This window comes from Podarcis tiliguerta, assembly GCF_965153285.1.
Source record: "Podarcis tiliguerta genome assembly, chromosome: 12".
Taxonomy (NCBI): domain Eukaryota; kingdom Metazoa; phylum Chordata; class Lepidosauria; order Squamata; family Lacertidae; genus Podarcis; species Podarcis tiliguerta.
In genome coordinates this window covers 6,897,174-6,911,371 of record NC_139545.1, presented here as the reverse complement: position 1 = coordinate 6,911,371, position 14,198 = coordinate 6,897,174, and the positions used below count along the sequence as shown (strand labels likewise).

At 42.5% G+C, this 14,198-nt stretch overlaps 1 protein-coding gene across 1 annotated transcript in view; it reads left to right on the top strand.

Annotated features, from left to right (window-relative positions):
• The first annotated feature begins 234 nt into the window (after positions 1-234).
• Positions 235-14,198, top strand: part of BMPER (BMP binding endothelial regulator) — a 165,528-nt gene continuing 151,564 nt past the window's right edge. Inside the window, exons 1-2 of the mRNA XM_083407062.1 lie at positions 235-616; positions 1,861-1,946. Of these exons, the coding sequence (XP_083263188.1) occupies positions 478-616; positions 1,861-1,946 (225 nt within the window). The 5' untranslated portion in view covers positions 235-477. The remainder of the gene's footprint in view (positions 617-1,860; positions 1,947-14,198) is intronic.

Below are 14,198 nucleotides of genomic sequence, written 5' to 3'. Positions count from 1 at the left end.
CAGAGCCTTTTCCCGCCGCCCCCTCGCAAGACAACCCCGAAGCCGAGCGCGGAGGGAGGGGCGGGGCCCGGCGGAGCCTCGCTGCCCCCCAACGCCTCTCGAGGGGGCATGAGGGGCGCCGCGTCGAGGGCGCCCGCGGGCGCGAAGGCGGCGGCGGCTCCTGTCAGGGCAGCACGAGGCGGGCGGGGGTCCCTCGCGCAGCGACAGCGGCAGCCGCCGCCGCCGGCTGGCCCCGCCTCGCCCGGCGCCTCTCCCCCACCCACCCCGTCCGCCCACCCATATCCCGCTCAGGAGGGGCCGGTGGGCTGGCGAGCGCCTCACAGCAGCAGCACGAGAGAGGGAGAGAAGTCCGCCTCCCGCCGCCGCCTCTTCATCCCCAGCAGCAACTTCCCTGCCCGGCTCCCCGCCGCCGCCGCCGCCGCCTTCTTTCCCTGCTTTGCAGCCGCCGCCGCCGCTCCTCCTCTTCTCCCGGGGACGATGCTCTGGCTCCTCCGCGGCAGCTCCCGAGCCGTGTCCCCGCGGCTCCTCCGCTCCCCCGGGCTCCCCTTCGCCGCCTGGCTCCTGCTGCACCACCTGGGGGCAGCGCCCATGGCCGGGGCTTCCTCCTTCCCCACAGGTGAGGGAGGGCGAGCGGCACGAGCTCAGGCTGCCCGCCCGTGCCGAAAGTTGCGCGCTGGGGGGTGGGGGCGGTATGCGCGCATGATGGAGGCAGGTTTTTTTCGGGTCGTCGGAATGGGCCGAAAGCGGGTCTGGGGCGGGCGAGGTTCTTCTGCACGCGAGCATCGCGCAGGTGAGGATCCTTCTTAGACTGCCGAGCAGCCCGGCTGCCGAGCGTCAGATCTGGATCTGGTGCAAACCTAAAGCAAGCAACAGGGCTGTTGCCTTCGGAGATGAGTTGCATGCTTGCAGAGCTGGAGGAGGAACGGAGCCTACCGACAGGCAGATAGCCGTAGGGTGCAGTTGCGTGGCGTGAGGACGGCTGCGTCTTCTCACTTAGGATGATCAGCATCAACGCGTTCCGCGTCAGCATAAAGCGTTCCGCACTCGGGGAGTCCTTGAGAGCCTTTGGTCAGCAGATGTGGAGATGTTGAAAAGGAGAGGTGATCTCTTTAAGTTGCATGCTTTTCAGGCAGGTGAAGGACCTCAGCTGCTCTCCTCTCCACCCCTTGTGGAGGGCACACTTTACTGGCACCTGGTGCGTCCAGAGAGATGTTGTGTCCATTTCTAGCCATTGTGAGAAGTGTTAGCTTTCCAGAGATGCCCCGCTATGAAATTGTGCCTGAGGGTGTGTGGGGATGTGTGTGTCACCAGGGAGGTTTTGCTCACTGGACTCATTTTGCAGCAAATTGATCTTTAGGTTTCAAAGACACCCATGGGTTGAGTTCATGTGATCTGATCCACATAAGTAAATGAGAAATTCCCACCTAGAGACATCAGGTCCTTATCAACGTTGCCTAAATTTCATTTTTAAAAGTAACACTCCCAAAGAGTTTCAAAGGATCAAAAACATTCCTGTCTGTTGACACCTAGGAACAACTTACACAATTAATTCACCCCCATACTACTTATACCTTGGACAGTTTGTGGATGGGTAAGACAACAATAATTTTTAAAAATGTACAAATGCTTAACAAAATAGTAATAATTCCAAATACTTGCATTTCTTCAATCAAAGGAAAACCCACGTTTACTTAAAAGTAAGTCCTATTCATTTCAGTGGGCTTTTCTTCCACTTAAGTTGCATCCTAAGTATGTGTAGGACTACAGATTTTTTGACTGCAGTGCTGTGCATAGTTAATTCAGGCTGAACGTGAGCAAAGTGGGAGGAGAAAGTATTAATTTTTAAAATATCTATTGCAGGTTCTGTTGCAAAATGTGAAAACGAAGGAGAGGTACTACAGATCCCCTTTATCACAGACAATCCTTGCATAACGTGCATTTGCCTGGTAAGTGTGAATTCCACTGATAAGATCAAACAATAATGTCTCGTGTAATCAAATTTCCTTATCTTTTCCCTTTGTGCCGCCAGAGATTAATTTCCAGTCCGTAATCTTGGAATCATATCCTTGACTTTTGCTTAGACACAAATCTTTCAGCTGACTTTGCCCATGACATTGTCAGGCTACCTGAACGCTCTTGTTTACAGGATGTATTTGTGATTGAAGCTTTTCCCCTCTAATGTCCATTGTGCTGAGCCAATGTTAAGTGGTTTTTGTGCTTGTAGAGTTTGTACTTTTGGATGAGAAGGAATTGATGTTTAGCTGAGCCTTTGCTTATTTTCTGCCCAAGTTCTAAAAATTGGCTTCAGAGATGCAGTGAAAAATATAACAGGTCAGTAACTGCAACAAAATCCAGGTGCTTTAGAAGTCCAAGTCTGCTTTCGAAATGCAGTGTGTTATACATTCAGGCTCTGCATTCTTGGCTAGACATATTGTAATAAAAAGACAATGCCAGCACACATGATACTTCTATCAAAAAACTGCACTCCGAGGATGACACTGGCTGTTGTTTGTTCAGGAAGTTCAGATTCCCTGGTAGTTAACAATGACCCTGGTTTGTATTCTGCAGCAAAGGAAATACCCCCTTATTCTTGCAAGGGATCTCAGTTTCACAGTAGAAATGCTTTGCAAGCCAGACTGTCAGAGCCACATAAAAATAATCACTGTCAGTTGGAAAACAAACAAATTGGAGCAGATATTTTTAAAAGGATTTCCCCCCCAAAAAAGTCATATGGGAACTAGGGTAGGAATAACTGCATTTATCTAAGTGAGGGAGGAGCAAGACTTTGCAGAATGTTTTTTTGGTCATAAAACGAGGGTTTTCCATCTGTCAGATCAGAAAAAGAGACAGGTGGTATAGGTCACCATTGCTCCAAAAACCCCAAACCACTCTTTTATTTATATTATGAAGGTGCCCAGCTCTGCAGTTTGTCTCGTTAAGTGAAGGCAGGTGTGCCTGGCCATTATTTAGAGAGCCATCAAAACTTTGAATCAGTGTTCGTGATAGTAACTTTAGAGGAGGAAGAGAAACTGGCAGGAAAAATGGGATGGCGGGGAGCAAAGTGAAATATAATGAGTTGTCTGTGGTTTTCCTTTTCCCAAAGATGTCTGCAGCCAGCTGTTTTTCATGTGATTTGCAGTTGAATATATCACATATAGCTTGTGTTGTTCATATCTTATCATGTTTAATGTCCTAATTAGTGCTTCAGTTTGGATTTTTTAAACATAAAATGAAGATAAGTTACAATGTTAAACAGGTGCTGCTGCTAACCTTTGTACTGTGTCCTCCATATTTCTTGCAAAAATCCCAGAATAGTTCTTCTCATGACTATTTTCCTGCTGCATTATAAGAATGTTAGTTCCCTTTCAGTTTTCGTGTGTAAAGGTTAACCTACAAACAGATAGCCTCCCATCCCACACCCAAGTGAATATTATGTTACTTATTTTATATTTGTGTGTCCATGTTTTTCAGTTTGGAGACTGTCATTTGCATTACTATCTTCCTAAAATTTTAAGGTCTCCTGTTCTTACTTTTGAGCTTTGGCTTATAGACTGAACTTCGGGTGCCTGCCTGCCTCTAGGTCTGTTTTCGATCATTATCTTGGTCCATCCAGAGTCTAGCCCAGTATAAGATGGAGCCATATTGGGCTCTGCTGCATAGCATTCCTAAACAAATGACACCCTCATTTTTCACATTACTGTACTCAAAAGGCAGAGGGAAGAAGGCAGGGAAGTTTCAATTCCCTCCTGGAGCATTACTGCAAGGGCTAAGGTTCTCAGCATTCTGGAACCTGCTGTGAGCAAGTGCAATTACGTCTGAAGCATCCTTGTGTCCTCGCCCTCCTCTCTCACTAGTTGGAAATCTCCTAAATTCACTTTATGGATCAATGTAGGCTTGCGTGTGCATCCATCACTAACTCTTTGCATAACCTAATAGAACTTGAACGCAACACAGCTGTCTGTATGTATCACATATACTTTTTTTTGAAAAAGGAAAGCAGACCACCATTCCAACAGGTGAAACTATGTGCAAGCACAGTTTTTAGAGGGGTACCTTGTTGCAGGAAGAACAAGGCACTTTGTGGCACTTAGGAGTCCACAAAATGCTTTAAGGTGTCATAAATAGGATGTCATAAACACTGCTATTTTTGGGGGGGAATGCAAATATGTGAGTTCTAATAATAATTTTGTATATGAAATGCGATATCAGAGCATTGCTTTGTGTCTCTACATTGAATGCTCTGATTGACTTGTCATTTCGTAAGCAAAGTAGGTATTAGGTCCCACACATTGCTCCCATTTCCAGCTGTGATCTTCCAGCCAAAAACTCAGCAGGTCTTCTTCATGCTACAAGAGGTCTACATACCAAATTTGGCTCAGATCCATGAACTTGTTTTGGGGCTATTGTGGCCATACTTCATGCACATTAAATTAATGATTTTTCATTAAAAAAGAAAACAACCCCAAATTTAGCAGATTTAAGGCTAATTTATCATCTTCAGAATTGCCTATCATTCCACAAAGAAGTTACATTCCATGTGCACGGAACCGCACAACAGCTCCCACTAAAGAGGTACATCAGATTGTAATGAGTTGCACTTAGGTGTTTGAGCATTTTCACACTTGCCTTTGCACTATTTTTGTTAGTACTTGATCCTTGTTAGTGCAGAAGAGAAGCTGCAGAGGCATTTTCCAATGTGACCCTGCCAATATAGGTTTCATATTTTCATTACAAAGAGGTTTAAACCAGAGCTGTTTTGGTCCCATTTGTGAAAACACCTCATGCTAATTCTGTAGTTTATAAGATGGTTGCCACTTGTACTATAGTAGTATTGTAAGATTTTAAAAAGTAACTTGGATTGTCTAGACTGGTATGTGTAAAAAATGGTTGTGTGAATTGTCTCTGTGCGTTATCTGCTGGAGAGCTGCAAGCATAACTTTCATATCCGTCTGTTTGTACAATCATTTCTGTATGCACTTTTGTAAGGGCTGTGATTTGTACTTGAATAATACCTTCCACTCAAGCCCTTCAGACTGTACAAACATTGAGGAATGGAGCCTCACACGAACTCTGCGTCAAACAAGGAGTCTTACGTACAGAGAGATGTGATTTGCTTAAATGCGTTCCAAGAAGGCAAAGCAGGGAAAGGAGCCATAGACCAGTAGTCTTCAGCCTTTAGAGACACAGAACCCGCTTTCAACACAAACATGCATTTAGGGAACCTTTTTTAAAACCATATATCTATATGGCAGGAGTGCTGCTGTTATGACCCACCTTATACTGAGCTATGACCCAATAATGGGTTGTGAGCCACAACTCAATAGTTGATTCTGAGCCACCAGTTAAAGACCAGTGCTATATACAGTATAGCACTCACCCCTGCTATTGTTTTAAACACCGGCTAGAAACTTTTTAAATTCAGCAAATCTTTCCAAACATACAACTGAATTATATATACTTGCTTTTAATTTTTACTCATTTTATCTGTGTTTTATTGATAATTGATTTATATTATTTTGTACACCTCTTAGAGATTTATTTTTTGTTGATGATGCGGTTGATAAATGTTTATAAATAAACAGACTGTTATCTTCTCAAACCATTTATTCCAGCCCAAGGTATATAACTACTAGGGCTATTTGGAAGTAAAAGTCTGGAGTGTAACAATGGCATCTCTTAATTCTTCACTTTTTATTCACACATATTCTTATTTGCTTCCAGAGCTCTTTATTCTATGTCCATCAGTATTTAGCCACGTTTGTCTTCACACTGTACTTGTACATGTGTGAATTAAAGTACAACTATTGAAGGACATTGCCCTCTGCAGGCATTCAGTGTTCATTCTTTTCTATGCATGGAAGGGGCAGGGTGGAGCTGTGAATGTGCCCCTTCTCCAGATGCCCAACATCCCTCTGTACAGCAGAGTGTTTGCATCCAGGGACCTGTGCAGACAGCCAAAACTTGCATGATCGACACAGATCACATGAATTTTGACTATGCATGCAGGCTGCGTGCAAATATTCTACTTTACTCGTTAATATCAGGCACATGGTTCACAGCAGGCCTGTTCTGTGCCAGCAGTATGCAAAACCACCTACTTTTCCCAGATATGTAACCCTTTATTTATATTTCAGTGTATGATGAGCCACATACTACTTTTACCTGTGGCTTCTGCACTTCCACTTTGAAATAAGTTTTGGTCATCCAGTGACCATGCTTTGGCAAAGCCTGTATGGCTTTCTTCCAAAATATTGCAATCATGGTAGTATTGTGATGGGCATGCAGTTTGTCCCATTGTTGAGGGACGATGATAATCTTAAATAACCTGATTTTCAGGTCCCATCGTTTCAGTCCTTGAAAGAGGCAAGGAAACAGTAGAACCATCCCAGTTCTTGATGTTCCTTCTGTTTTGCTGGGAATGTGATATAAAACTTAAGCCTCCTCTCCTTGCTGCGCCACTACTGAGCTCTGCCCATATTTGGTTTAAAAACATAAGAGGAACCCCATTAGATCAGCCTAAAGGCCCATATGATCCATCATGCTGTACTTACAGTGGTCAACCAGATGGCTATGGAGAATTCGCAGTCAGGATCTACATGCAGCATCACTCCCCACAGTTGTGATTCCCAGCATCTGGCACTTGTTCCCACACCCAGAAAGAATACTCAAGGCAACTTTTTATAAAAATAAATAAATAAATAAATAATGTTTATTAAAATTTCCCAATCAAACCAAATTGTATATTCCAAATTATACAAATTATCCAATAATCAAACAAGTCCCAATGTATGTCTAATTATAAATTATTATTATTTTTTAGCTGACTTACCGTGCTTCGAGATCGGAGGGAATCCTAATCCTCAAGGCAACTTATTAAGTGATTAAAAAACTATTAAAATGTAACAAATTAGCTCATTTGCTAAGTGTGGGCAGGGGGGATTAAAGAGGGAAGCACCCCTCACTCCTGGGCCTGTAAGCTGGCACATTATTTGCCCCACAGCCAAGGATTGGGAGAAGGTCTCCCCCTTGCTAAGTGAGTCTTAGGTTAGTGAAACCCAAATTGTGCACCTGCACCCCACCGTCCAGCATACATCGTGATGCACAGACCAGGCCCCAAGGGAACCCCCCAAGCTTCCAGCTATGGGTGATGACTCAAAAACACCGTTATCCCCATAATGCCTTGGGGTGGTAGTGAATTAAGGCCTTATCTTTCCTTATGTGCCTTTGAAAGTGGTGGGAGAGCATAGCCATTATGGTTAGTAGCCATTGACAGGCCTCTCCTCCATAAATTTGTCTAATCCTCTTTTAAAGTTGGTGGCTTGTGGGAGCAAATTCCACACTATGTGCTGTATGAAGTACTTCTTTTGTCTTGAATCTTAGAACATTCACCTTCACTGGGTAGCCCCAAGTTGTAGTATCATGAGATGTGGAGAATGGAGATCTAAAGAAGTGAGGGTTTTGAAAAGAATACAACTCATCTTCCATCCACAGTTGAAAAGTTCCAGAACTTCACCGCATAGCCTACATGTTTCGGTGTTGTGATTGAAATACAGGATTAAGGGTTATAAGACTTCGCAGGTGCCTTAATGGAAGGCTGCATAACTAAGGCCACTTCTTCATTTTAGGCTGTGAAACGTAAGGATTTAGATGAAGCAGGACGGATTCACATTTATTACTTTACGATTTTAACATCAACTAATGACTTTTGATTTGGGACTGGTATATTACTTGTAACATTTTTAATGTCTAAAGATAGGACTTTCATATTACCTCAGAAACAATGTTATTCCGTGATGTGCCTACACGTCTAAACCAGGCCACAGACTCGGGAATTTGAAGGAAACTCTCATTTTGCCATGGCATTATGTAGGCACCTGTTTTATATGAAAGTTTTGCAATACAGTCATATTACCTCATATTACGTTTGCTTCATGTTACATTTTTTCAGGTTGCGTCCTGCGGCAACCCGGAAGTACTGGAAAGGGTTACTTCCAGGTTTCGCCGTTCGCACATGCGCAGTAGTGCTAAATCGCACTTTGCGCATGCGCACAAGCGCCAAATCATGCCGCACAGATATGGTGCTTCGGGTTGCGGGCTTTTCACGTTGCGAACGGGCCTCCGGAACGGATCCTGTTCGCAACTAGAGGTACCACTGTATAGAAAAGGGATAAAGCAACAGGAATATTTTATGGTAAACCTTGGTATAAGCGCAATAGAAGACCACATTTAGCTTGATTCTTCTATGTCTGAAAATAGTTCACATGGGATATTTCTTTGTAAAAATATGTCGTGCTTCAATGTTATCTCAAAGAAGTCATAAAATTGCCCCAGCATAGCAGAAAGAGCTGAAATGAGGTCTGTGCATAATTACAGGATTTAAAATGTTTGAGTGCTCCCCACAAGATCAACCTAGCCTGAATTAAAAATTTTGAGTTTTTAAATGTTGGGAGATGATTATGGTCATGAGGGTTGCAGCTTGGGTGGTGTTGGTGGAACAAACCATATAATTTCATCCCATGTGTCATTGTCTGCATAAGACTGGAGCGTCTTACCAGATGGCAGCTGGGATCCAAGAATAACCATCCCATAAGCTGTTTCTGGATTTTCAGTTTTTAAAACAAAACCAAAGGGAAAGATTAAGCACACTACTGCAACTGGGGGGGTGACAGGAAATGCTTGACAGTCTCTTCCATCACACAGATTTGTACTGGCACAAAAGAGGTGTGTGATGTTGCATAATGAACAATATGACCCAATCTATTGGAACATTTTAAGGCATGTTCAAACATACCTCAATTAGGACTACTCCCCATGGAGCTTGGCATTGGGGGATTCATAAAAACAAACCGATTGACCGGGGCTTGCACCAGGGGACGCTCTGCACAGTGTCACTAATTCCCCCCTCCAATATGGCACACTTTTTCTCTTGCAGCCACCATGCCATCCATCTGTAGACTAGGGCATTGCATTTTAGGTAAGATGAAATGGCGAGTGGCCACTTTGGATGGGAGCCAAGCTTGCCTTCCATTTAAAAGTGACACCTCCCACCCATCCACGGCTAAAATGTGACCTGGAGGCCCAGAAAGGCTGATAATAAGGTAGCACAGCCCTGTCAAGTTGGTGAGGAGACATTTTGAGCAAGTGAGGCCCTTGGCCTGTTCCTGACCTGGGGGAGGGGGAGAGAAATAAATGAGGAAGACGTAAGCAGTGCACCTGATCCACAAGCTGCTTTTGATAGTTAATTAAATGCAAGAACAGAGTCATGTCTTTTGTATGCAAGAAATCCTTGACTTTCTTCTATTGGACTCCTCACACCTTGGCCTGTTGAGGTGGTAAAACATTGTCTGACTTGTGCCATTGAAGACTGCAGCTTCAGTGCGCCGATGCTTGGAATCAATAAACAAATGAATCCCTCCATACAGAAAATTCGATGTCAATGAGTAAAGCTCTTATTGGAGCATAGGGAGAGAGGTTCTATATGGAAGTGTGTTTAGTCATTTGATCCCCTACCTGGAGTCGGATGTGATACAGCTCACACAGAGATTTATTATCTCAGTGAGGACTAGGCCTTAGTTAACTTTCAAAAGCAGGTGATCTGACATTGGTCTCTTGCTATATCTTGGAGATGTAGCCATAAGTCTTTACAAGCCAATCGTCGCAAGAGCTGATTTCTCATTTCTTAATTATCCTGCTAAAACAGCTCTGCACTGAATCAAGTCTTCTAGGGATGTAGATAAGTTTTAAATTCTGTTTTGTATATGTGTGTGTGTGGTGTTGTTGTTGTGTAGTACTTTTGAAAACTATGAGTGAAGTAACAGTTGATAAAAGCCAGAGTAATGACCTTGACAAATGACATCCATACCAGTCCCCCCACCCAGCCAAACCTAAAGCCTGCCAAGTCTACCTGAGCAGCAGTAATTGTAGTTCTCAACCTTTTATCACCTAAATGGGGAACAGAAGGAAACCAATGTGAGCCAGAAAGTGTAATCTGGCGTTGGAAACATGAGAAAAGTTGGGAGACAGGCACTCAGGAAACGAGAAATCGGAGCTTTGCTTGGCATGAGTTTCATTCAGCATGAAACATCATTCTGTAGTTTAAATTTCCATTTCTATATCCAAATGTGCCATGTAGAATTTGACCTTGCAGTTATAAAAATTATGTGAAGCTCAGTGTTATAAGAATTGGGTTCTACCTTGCTTGAGAGAACGAAGAGGTGTAGTGAAGGAAACCTAAAATTCCTCGCATCTGATATCAATAAATGAGTAAACAAACAAACAAATATTGCTGACCAACACCCACGCTCACCTGTCTTGAATTCCATTCGCAAGTGATGCTCAGCCTAAAAGCAACTGTTTGGCATATGTCTTTGGTGAAAACAGCAATATCTTAGTACATCAGGATCCAATTTTTGTTGTATCAAGGTATAATCTGGCCCAGATGAAATGTTGTGGAATAGTGCATATTAAAAGAAAACCATCAAACAGTACTTCCAAACCTGTTTTATTCAATATAATTTCATGAGTTGATGTACATTGTCCAAAAGAGCCTACCTGAATTTAATCTTCCCTCACTTTAAATGCCTTTATTGCTGTAAAGTACAATCAATTTTCTTCTCCTCCCCTCCTGCACAGTGGTTAACGGTAACCTTTTATGGCATCATGCTGAAAAAGGTTTTGATCAGAATTTGGTAAGTGCATCCCATAGTAGAAATGGGACCATATGCTGTTCCTTTTAAATGTTTTCACAGATGCATCAAATGTACACGAGACAGAAATCATGTTTAGAGTAGTGAGGTGCCTGAAGCATGTTTTTGTAGTGTCATATTGACCAATGCTAAATTCGTAAGTGTGAATTAATGATTAAAAGGATGCATAAATAAATAAATCAAGAATGTAAAAGTTCTCCAACTGTTCTACTTGTTATTTTCGTTCTATAACGGACCCAGTGGCTGCAGGGCAAGAAGAACTGATGAAGAAATTACCGGTATGCTGGTGGTTCTCTGGTTGAAAGCAAAATAAACAAAGTTCAGTTCCTTTCTTCAGGTGCATAACTGCAGTCATAAATTCAAACAACAATGTATTGTATATAGCCAAAGGCCTTCACAATGAACAACACAGGGCAAAAAGTAAGATATTCAATTAGAATCACACAGCATAAATTTAAAATTACACAGCATAAAATTTTGAAATTACAATGCATTAACATAACTGGAGCACAGCTGCTTAGGTGCCAGAGCAAATTTGGCTACCAGATGTGTAATTTGTGGGTATTTATCAGCTAAGAGTTCAGCTATCCATTCCTGGGGGATCGCTCTGAGAACAAATCAACTAATAGTGCATGAGATCCTCAATCTGGTTACATCCATAAATGCATTCCAAAGTATGTCCCCTCTAAGGATGCTGAGGGCATCTGTTGAAACCTAAGTTCAACAAAGACCCTATGTAATTGTGGAAAGGCCACTGTCTCAAGGTAATGGAACCTTGAGTGGTTGTCCTTGCTTTGAGGGCACTAGATAGAGTAATGGGCAGTAATAATGGATGTTCTACCTTGGTTGGTGTCATGGTCAAAGATCCACTTTCTAAGATCACACAAGCTAAGGGACAAATATTTATCCTTTTGGAGATTGTAAGCCTTAAGCTTGTCTTGACACTTTTGTGCCCAACCTTCTTAGTTGCTCCAACCAGCAGAGCTTGGTGATGATATGATCCTCAAAGGCATTTAGTTTACGCCTGTATCTTAAAGTAGGCTAGTTTAATACTGGCTGCTATCAAAAGGAGACCCAACTCGGCTCTAAGGTGAGCCAACAGAGTCCTAGGAGAAAGCCCCAATATCTGCCTCATAAATTTAACTCTTATGTAAAGATCAGAGTACATATGGATTTCTGGAGTGATATAATTTTGAGAAATGGTCCTTGTAACATAAATGATTTTGTAACTAACAGAAATGACACAGAAATAATAACAGTCATTATATAGGTAAAATGGTAGGGTAAAGGACCAAGGGAGCCAGTATTTTCCACAGACAGCTTTCCGGGTCATGTGGCAAGCATGACTAAACCGCTTCTGGTGCAACAGAACATCGTGACAGAAGCCAGAGCGCACAGAAACACCATTTACCTTCCCACCACAGTGGTATCCATTTATCTACTTGCACTGGTGTGCTTTTGAATTGCTAGGTTGGCAGAAGCTGGAACAGAGCAATAGAAGCTCACCCTGTTGTGGGGATTCGAACCACCAACCTTCCGATTGGCAAGCCCAAGAGGCTCAGTGGTTTAGACCACAGCGCCACCTGCATCCTGTATCCTTCATTCATACATTTGTTTGCTTGCTTGCTACCCATCTGACTGGGTTACTCCAGCCACTCAGGGCTGTATTTCACAGGCTGGGAACAATCTATTTTTCAAATGCGTTTCACATTTAATTGATCATAATGAGAACCAATACAATGTTTGGAAGTCTGCATTGATTACAGATTTTGACGTCACTCTGCCGAAAAAAAACCCCAATACTGTAATAGTGTTAGCACATCATTGCTGCACTTACTGCAAGCTGGAAAGTGCCAAAGGCTTTGCTTTGGCATAATTAAGAGCTCCAGAAATCTCAATACAAAAACACATAGTTAAAATGAATAAATAATAAAAATTTGTAAAGGGCACCCCACCAAATACCGTAAACTAAATGGGGAAAGTGTAATATAGGTTGAAAATGTCTCTGGAATGTTTCTGCTTTATATGCAAAATGGGTCTGGGTCTGTGCTAAAGAAAGAAATGGATTTCCCCCCTTTATTGCCAATAAGAGCAGTGTTGTTAAAGAGAAGGTTCAATATCAAAATTCAGTTTTAAAAGCATACTGTTACCTGTGCATATTCCTTTATAAGCTTTCAAGTTTCTTCTATTGAGTTGCTAATAGACTTTTTAAAAATTACGATCTTGTAATTCAGTTGCAGGATATCTGGTATTCTGCCGATGTTGCTATATAAAAATAGTCATTTTTCTTTAAAAAGGGGGGACGGACCCTCTTATTTTTAGTTTCCCATAATGTTTTAATATTCAATTCTGGAGGTGGATATGTAAAGGAATTCATGTTTAAACTTAAAAAGGCACCATAAAAATAAAAATAGCTTGCATGAAATGTTTGCATTTTAAGACTATAGAAACTGCCACTGTTCTGGTGTTTTTATTTTAATGTAATTAAAATAGCAGTGCTGTCCTTCTGCTTTGGATGTTTCCCCTTCTTCTTAGCAAGTACAGTTTGTAGGCTTAACCCAAATAATAGTTGCTTTTATTTTTGTTTTTAAAGAATCTATTATTAATTAATTAATTAATTAATTAATTAAAAGGAGGGGTAGAGCAGAGAGGAGCATTGCTGTATCTGATCCCAGGCCAATCTAGTTGACAATTTGGTTATCAACCCCACATCCACTTAACATTTTTTTCCTTTTATCTGTGTGAATCCAACTCCTGACCCCATGATGTACCAGTGGTACCCCCCAACTATTCAACCTCTTCCCTGAGAAGTTATCTGGAGGGTCTTCCATCATTCAGAAGTTCAAGGCAGAGGAATTCTGCCACCAGATGGACAGAGTGCAAAAGCCTCTTTGAAATAAGAGACAAAACCACCTGCTATTTTGGGTCCAAACCATTGATTTCTAGCATTTGTAGATAAGTCTTTATATAATCATGTCACATCAATGGCATAGGTACATCCCTGCTGAACACCTCTTCACCCCTCTTTAATTCCTAATACTGTGAATTGTAATTTCACATACACATGAAATAAACTTTTTTTATATATTTAGGAATTTGAAAGTTGTTATTGGAATGTCACTAACCATTTTTAAAGACTTGGATTTTGTTATGATGGACAGGATCCACAAACTCAACCATATAGTTGAACACTCCTAAGTGAAGCTGTTTTGTACTGAGTCACATTTTTGGCCCATCTCGCACAGCATTGTCTACCATGAGTGGAAGTGGTTCCCTGGGGTCTCAGAAAGTGCTGTTCCACACAGGGGCACCCCTAGGAGCTGCCCAGGTTGGCCCCCAGCCAGGGAGCAGGCCCAGGGGGGCGCCAAAATTGTGCCTGGTTTGGAGGGGCAGAACGCCCGGGGGCGGGGGGCTTTGGTGGTGCTGATACAGCTCCTTGACAAGGGCTCAAGGGAGCCTAGGTACACTTCTAGGTAAAGATAAAGGGACCCC